General features: G+C 36.9%; 1 protein-coding gene across 2 annotated transcripts; it reads left to right on the plus strand.

The window, feature by feature from the left end:
• The first annotated feature begins 253 nt into the window (after positions 1–253).
• Positions 254–7,004, plus strand: LOC139970639 (distal membrane-arm assembly complex protein 2-like). Of its 2 annotated transcripts, none has more exons than XM_071976502.1 (5): positions 254–573; positions 3,040–3,276; positions 3,997–4,220; positions 5,115–5,277; positions 5,974–7,004. In XM_071976502.1, the coding sequence occupies exons 2-5, from the start codon at positions 3,044–3,046 to the stop codon at positions 6,164–6,166; spliced, it is 813 nt and encodes a 270-aa protein (XP_071832603.1). In that variant the 5' UTR covers positions 254–573; positions 3,040–3,043; the 3' UTR covers positions 6,167–7,004. The 2 variants fall into 2 exon arrangements, with proteins under 2 accessions (XP_071832603.1, XP_071832602.1); XM_071976501.1 differs by having other exon boundaries at positions 257–569.
• The last annotated feature ends 422 nt before the right edge of the window (positions 7,005–7,426 follow it).

Consider the following 7,426-nt stretch of genomic DNA (forward strand, 5'->3'; position numbering starts at 1 on the left):
ATGGTTAATTTTGGAAATTTTGAGAGGAGACACTCCCTTATGTCCCCAGAGGAAGATAACTTTGGGTTTCCCAAAATATTGCACTGATAGCCTTCATAAATCTAGAAGAATCACTTCGTCAATGATTTGTCTGGGTGGGTTACAATTTTGGGACTTCCCCAGCTAACTAGCCATGCAAGTGTTCTAAGCAGCAGAATCATCCGTTGTTACTGGCACCGTAGCGCTAGCACAGGCGCGGCGTACGTGAAATCAAACACTAGTACGTACTTAGTGTCGTCTGCACGGGTACGGTCTTGGTCTTCAGTCTTGGTCTTGGTGTAATACTGCACAAATCGCCCCTGATGTGGCTGTTGACGTGCAGTCCTCCAAGCTGTCCTACGGTACAGAGTTGTATTCATCTATAGAGTTGTATTCATCTATACCCAACTCTAACAGAGCCCTAACAGCTTATCAGTCGAAAGTTTAGCCAAGGGGTAACCTTTCATAGCAAAACTTCGAGACGGTTTTCAAGTTCCACATCAAACCGGTGCAACTTAGAACTAACAATACAATTGACAGACCTCTTCTATGTGGGTACAAACATAATTTTACTTTTTTAAGTTTAAGAATAGAGTAAAACAGAAATTAAGCCATAGGACTGGTTTAACATAAATATTTCGATATACTTTGATGTCTTAATTGGACAAGTTGCAAGGAAATCGAGCGTACACCTTATTCTTTGGCCTAACCTCGAGAGTTGATAAGGTCGACAGTAATATGAGGGTCCATGTAGCCTAACCTTTTTGTAGGCCAATGTGCAATATTTATCGCGAAACTGGGTTGTGCGTGTGATTGTGGCTATGAGCAATGAAAATCGCGAATACAAGTACTAGCTCAAAAGTTGTTTAACCTAATAACGAATTAGCAGTAGAATGTCACAAACATTTTTTTTCAGCAATAAGGCCAGAAGATAGATCATGGCATTGGCAGCCCACACTAAGTTGATTTTATAAGCATTAGCCTAGAGACTCTAGAGGTCTAATTAATGCAACCCTCACTACACTACTGTAGGTTGGTTCAGTACAGTACAATGGCAAAGATATATCTTGATAATTTTAAAACTGATTTACTGCAGAGGCTGATGGTTGCATCCACAACACCTTATCTTATGCATGAAGATATGCTGGGCTTGACTTAATGAAAGGATATTCTTCTTCTCAACTACTATAGTCAGTATTGCGAAGTTCGCCATACTGCGAAGTTCGGGCACCCTAAGAAATACACGATTTTCACCATGAAAACCTACAGGAAGAGCCAAATTTCACCAAAAAGTACGAAGCTACAGCTATTTTCTCTCCAAAATGACCCGTGTGCAAGAAATTACTTACATATTTGTCAATAAAATGACGAAGATCTATGAAGTCTGTTATAATTACTGAAAGAGCAACAGCGCCACCAATTTTTACCAGCGCCACACTGTAGGTTGCGTGGCCGAAATTCGCAATACTCTAGCAAGAAATACCAGTTCCACAATCACGAAGAATCTTCTTGGAAAACAACGTGAAAACAGTTTGCAGGAAAGAAAGTTTGGCCGTGTATCGTACTATAACAAAATTCTCCCACCATATATATTTATATATAAGTATATTTTCAAATGATTTATACCAGAAGATTTAGTTTTGGGGTGTTTTAAGTCTTAAGTGGGCGAACTTCGAAGTCACCATCCTACTAGTAGTAAGCTACAGTTGCATAAGATAAATGCTAAATCTGCACCATTTGTAGTCCCAAAAGTTACAAAAGAAAATTCCCTTCGAAATATCTTATTTTACATTTATGTTAACTATCGTTACTCCCTGTGGGACATGAAAGGATACCAACACAAAACCAACACTACAGAATGTATGTAAACTAAGGAGTTAAGTCTATGTAATACTTGCTGTAAGTGTAATTTGCACGGAATACAGTTAAACAGTTACTTGATAGACACAGCAAAACATTTACAGCTTAAAGTAAAGAAATAATGAATACATAGTACTGGCATTGGACATGGTCGAACCTAAGAAATGTACACATAAAAATATAAAAGGAAAGCAGTACTATAGGTATATAATAAAGTCATTCCTATTCTAAGGACTAGCAAGGCAGCTCTACCAACTGCAAGGTGAATGCCCCAACCCCCAGCATCACTTAAAAACTCTTGCATAACACAAGGACATAAAACAATGACAAGAAACAAAAACCTCCCTCACACAGAATGTCCCTCATTATTTAACATGTGTTAGATGCAAACCATAATACTGTTATCAACATCAGGCAAAAAATAAGTCACTGTTTGAAAGTCCTAACTTTTGTTGTTAAATACAGAAACAAATTAACAATGTTTTTGCAACATTAATAATCTAAATTACGGGATCATTGCAGGAAAGAGCAAATTTAGGTCATAGGCTTCAACATCACACAGCTGTACCTCAAAAGTGCAAGTCTGTTGAATCTAGCTCAAAGTTTGCAGCCATCCAGTAACAGCAACAACAGTAGTAACAATGAGCCAAATCAAACCCAACAGTGGTTTCACATTGATATGACCCTTAATCATATGATGTTTATTGGAAATGATTGATTACATTTTTGACATGAGGATTAAATTCATACCTATACAGACCAGAAATAAAATGATCTTTAAAGTCCCTTTTTATGCTTCAATTACAATCATTTACAGACCAATATATCCTGAGAGCTTAAGTCATCCCTTTCGTAGCTGATGACTAGTACCCTTCCATAAAAATTGTAGTCTTCTATCTAATTAGAACAAGTAATAATACAGAAATAATCTTGACTGTTTGTAATCACAGTACAAGTGATGTAAAAGCTATGACTCCTACTTCACATTAAGGTTTTAAACTTCAGAAGCTTTCAACTGTCAAGCTTCTTGCTATATTATGTCACCTCTCTACAGTTAGTACTGTCCCACCTCTACCCCTGTACAGTTCTTCTAATCAATCAGTTCAATCATATTTTCAAACTATCTTCTTCCTGTGCATACTTTTTTGTTATCCTCATTAGAAATATGAATTTGATGATGCAACAAGGAAGGTTGTTTGTGCAACGGACTCTGTGCAAGACATGTGGTATGCAGATGGCAAGAAGATGCTTAGTCACACCTCAAACAGCTCAGGTGTTACCATGGAGATTAAACAACATTCAGAGAGGGTACCATAATATCAGACTAGAGACTATATCAGAAGTTTGGCAGCAATTCAAGAAGGAATTCAAATATTTAAAAAGAGCTTCAGCAAATCGGTGAGTTAATTCACTGCAGCTTTATTTGCAATGCTAATCATATGCCTGCTTCTCTTTAGTAATTTTTCAACATTTGTAATGATATGTCATATCAATGACCATGCATATTTTTACAATGAATCATCATAGATGCTAAATAAATTGTACATTGTATTTGATTCAGGCAGTGTAAAGTCCTGGACTGTAAACAGCTAGCATAAACCAAACAAGCAGACCATGGGATTATAGTTATGCCTCAAAACTGGAAAGAAATGTACATTTGTTGTTGTTGGTTTTTAAAAAAAATAAGAGTCGCCTTCTGTGCTTAGTAACTCAACAGCTGTTCTTATCGCACCTCTTTTCTTTTCTTTCGACTTTAATATAAACACTGCATCACCACTGGCTTAATGTGAATAGCACTCTTAAAATTGTCTGAACATATTTCTAAAGCTCGACAATTTGCTGTAACTTAATGTAATACAAAAGCTTCCTTCTTGGTTAGCACTTGGTACATTATTGCTTTGTACGCGAGAGAAGAAATCATGCGGTATAGCCAAGCAAAATGATACCAATTGGTCAGATTCAAATTGGTACACATATTTACTCATATTTTTGTTTTATTGTATACATACTGTAGCCTTAGCTCTGTAACCATTGATGCTGATCAAATGTTCAATGACATCTAAATGACTGCCCTTAGATATCCTCATGTGTTATTTCACATGTTTTCATCCTCCACAGACCACTAGATCCTAAGGACTTAAACCTAGGTTTAGAGATTGGTACTGCTATATTCCTTATCAAAGCCAATGCCAGAGTACATTTCTCAAATGGAAGATGGTATGGCAGACAACAAAAAGGGGAGAAGAAAGTGAGATTACCAGCGGAAGAGGCAGTTGGCTATACTGTTAATGCCATAGATGCCAGTGGAACACTTATAGACCAGAACGGGTTTAGAGATGTCAGTAAGTCTAACTCTCTGTTTCAGCTTAACCATGTTAAGTAGTCATTGTTTAATCATCGGTCTGGTAAATACCGGTTTGGACAACTCTTTCTATAACTGTCCTTTCGTGTCCAGCTTCAAAGCATTCGTATTGATAGTATGAGCAGTATGAATATCTTGTTTCTATCAGATAAAGGTTAGGAATTGTTCATACTGTCAATACTAATATAGACCAAGTTTATAGCCTCAGTAGCCTCAGAATGCACCATTTGACATATACATTACTTTTTGGGTTGGGAGGACCCCCAAATCCCTTTACAAGGGAGTCAGCTTTAATGACTCCAGGGCAACATCCCCATCCTTAATAGAAAACCATGATTCGCTTTTGGCCCTCCCATAAAGGTTCACGCTCCTAGCGAAATCAGTCGGAGGCCCTCCCCCTACCTTGGAAATCATGTCACTGTCCATTAGGACCTTCCAAATTCTTTCAGCTACAAAAAACTCTTTGTAAGATTGGTGTCTGATGGGTGTCTACTTAATATTTACTTGGCATGATTCAGTAAAACAAAAAGTTAAAAACCCGATGTAAAGTAGAGCTATATTTATGTTTGATTTTATGCAAATATTAACACACAGTATCCATGGTCATCCTAAATCTTTTATGAAATATTTTTTGATATTTTGAAAATCCACAACTTTGAGGGCTAGATGTACTTCATTATGATATTGTGATCCTACAGAGAAAGTATAGAGAGTGAAAATGTGGACCAAATGGTGATGGTAAGCTAAAATCAGGTTCATAATATGAAAATACTGATTCTTACTGTAACCACAAGGTTTAAGTAACGAATCTTTCTTCTCCTGAATGTTTAATTTACTGGAGTCTTTCTTCTTCTTCTTCTTCTATATTTTTCAGTGAAGTTAACAGGAGTGAAATATTTGAATATCGAAGGCTGCCCTCACATAGACGATACTTGCTTAGCTCATCTTGTACATATCAGAGACTCCCTGACTCACCTCAATATCAATAAATGTCCAAGTGTCACTGAAAATGGCGTGGCTACACTTCATAAACTCAGGTAAACATTGTTGCATTCAATATACCTTCTCATTTTCTGGGTTAGTAAACAAAAATATTGGTGCTTTCCGTGATCACGTGACACCCTGAAGGCACCGTGGCTTCGGACTAGCTCCCCAATTGTAAATGGTCAATATGGGTCACAAATGGGGCTGGACTGAATCGGTGGATTAGCTTAGGACGTATATTGATCAGTGGTTCCTATATCTTGTTGTAGTCAATGACTTACTTGCTCTATCCATTTGTGTATTTTTACCTTGACATTTTTGTTTGATTATTAGTGCATTACATTTTACTAAAATGACACGTTTCTCAATCTTACTGTTTACTGATAGGAGAACGGAATTTGTGAGAAAAATGGCAAACTTATTATTTAAGGAGTAAACAATCCCATCTCCACCTTCTTCCACCAACCCCCATTTTTCCTCGATTTCCTGCCTTACATTTAATTAACATGACACAATGTGTCTCAATCTTACTGTTTACTGACAGGAGATTGGAATTTGTGAGAAAACTTGCAAATTTATTATTTAAGGGGAGACAATCTCATCTCCACCATCTTCAACAATCCCACATTTTCCTTGATTACTCTTCTGAGTATTTCAAAATGTTTGTAGACACAAACCTATGATATCTCTAATACATCAATTTGAAGATTTAATCAGAAGCATGATTGTATTATTTTTATTTATTTTAGGAAACTGGAGCGTTTAAACATGAGCGATTTACCCAAGGTGAGGTACTCCAAACTAATTGCATCCATGCTTGAAGATGCAGTGCCAAGGTTGCGAGTGAATATCATCTCCAATCTGGTAGATACCGAGGAGAATCGAGCAAAGGAGAACTTTACAGAGGAAGACCTTGGCCAGACAAGAACTGAATCAGTCTAAAGAAGAGATCATTAATTTTATTCAAATAATTTGACAGAAGAAAACATTTCTGTCAGTTTCTTTCTCTTTCTGTGCAATAGTGCACATTTACCAGTGAATTAATTGGTTGATGCCCACAAGGGAGTGCTACAAATGAGAGTTGAATATCTCTGATCTTTTCTGTTTCTCACTCAATTCTTTGAAACTTTTTAACTCACTTGCCCGACATTAGTCAGATAGTTCAAAGGAATTTGAGCAAATTATTTGACAAGGAATCACAAAGCCACCCGTTTTGGGGTATTTTTTATTTTTGCTTCCTATCTGTAGCATCTATCGCTAAGTCCCAGCCTTAAACATAACCAGCAGATTTCATCCCCAAATGTAGGGCTTGAAGGTGAAACAAAATGAGGAGGGGAGAGGGATTCGGATTTCCATGTCCTCAAGTAATAACAATATCCTTGGGTTCCCCCAAAAGGAATTGTTAGGTATACATAACAAACAAAACCATTAACTCTAAGTCTATAATATATTTTAAGATTGTAACATACCTTACATCTGTAAGTATCTTCCGAGTTATTAAATGGCAAGGCAAAATTGCAAAGTAATTGCTTCCACCTCTTTTGGGTGAGATGAAAACATTTCCTAGTGTAATCCTATGAAATGTAGCACCAATATAGATTGGATGGAATGGAATTTGAAGGTTAAGTGGAAGCAGTTTGCTTTCTTCAGAGGTTTGTACCCAAAAGTTGATTTCTCATCTAATAAGAGTTACTTTGTGTTATTAAGTGTGCAACTTTCTCATTTCATAATGATTATTTAAATGAAAGATTTTATTACAGAAAAGTTTGTTATGACAATATTTTTGAAATCACTTCGTTTTTCTCTTTTGCTATGGAAGGGTGGAATGGTGGGGTTGAATGGGACCCGGGTATGAGGTAGAGATTGAATTTGCTTGGTAGGTACTTAATTTATCACTGAGTTGTTTAAAGTTGCAAAGCTTCATATCCAACATTATGTTAACGCACGTAACCAACCCTGTGTGGTCTAGTGGAGTAACCTTAGGTTAGTTTGCCTTTCCTGTGCCCTTTCTCTCATCTCCACCTCTTCCCCTTGAAACTGTCATTCTACTAATAGTTCAATATTATTCCCCATGGGAACCTTCAGTGTATGCCATCTACATGGAAAATTGTGATAATGAGAGTACCACCTGTATGAGGCACATAGAACAATTTGATAATTAGCAAATTTGACCTTGGTAAGTGGGAGGGGGGAAACGAAAAA

This window comes from Apostichopus japonicus, chromosome 8 (assembly GCF_037975245.1).
Source record: "Apostichopus japonicus isolate 1M-3 chromosome 8, ASM3797524v1, whole genome shotgun sequence".
Taxonomy (NCBI): Eukaryota; Metazoa; Echinodermata; class Holothuroidea; order Aspidochirotida; family Stichopodidae; genus Apostichopus; species Apostichopus japonicus.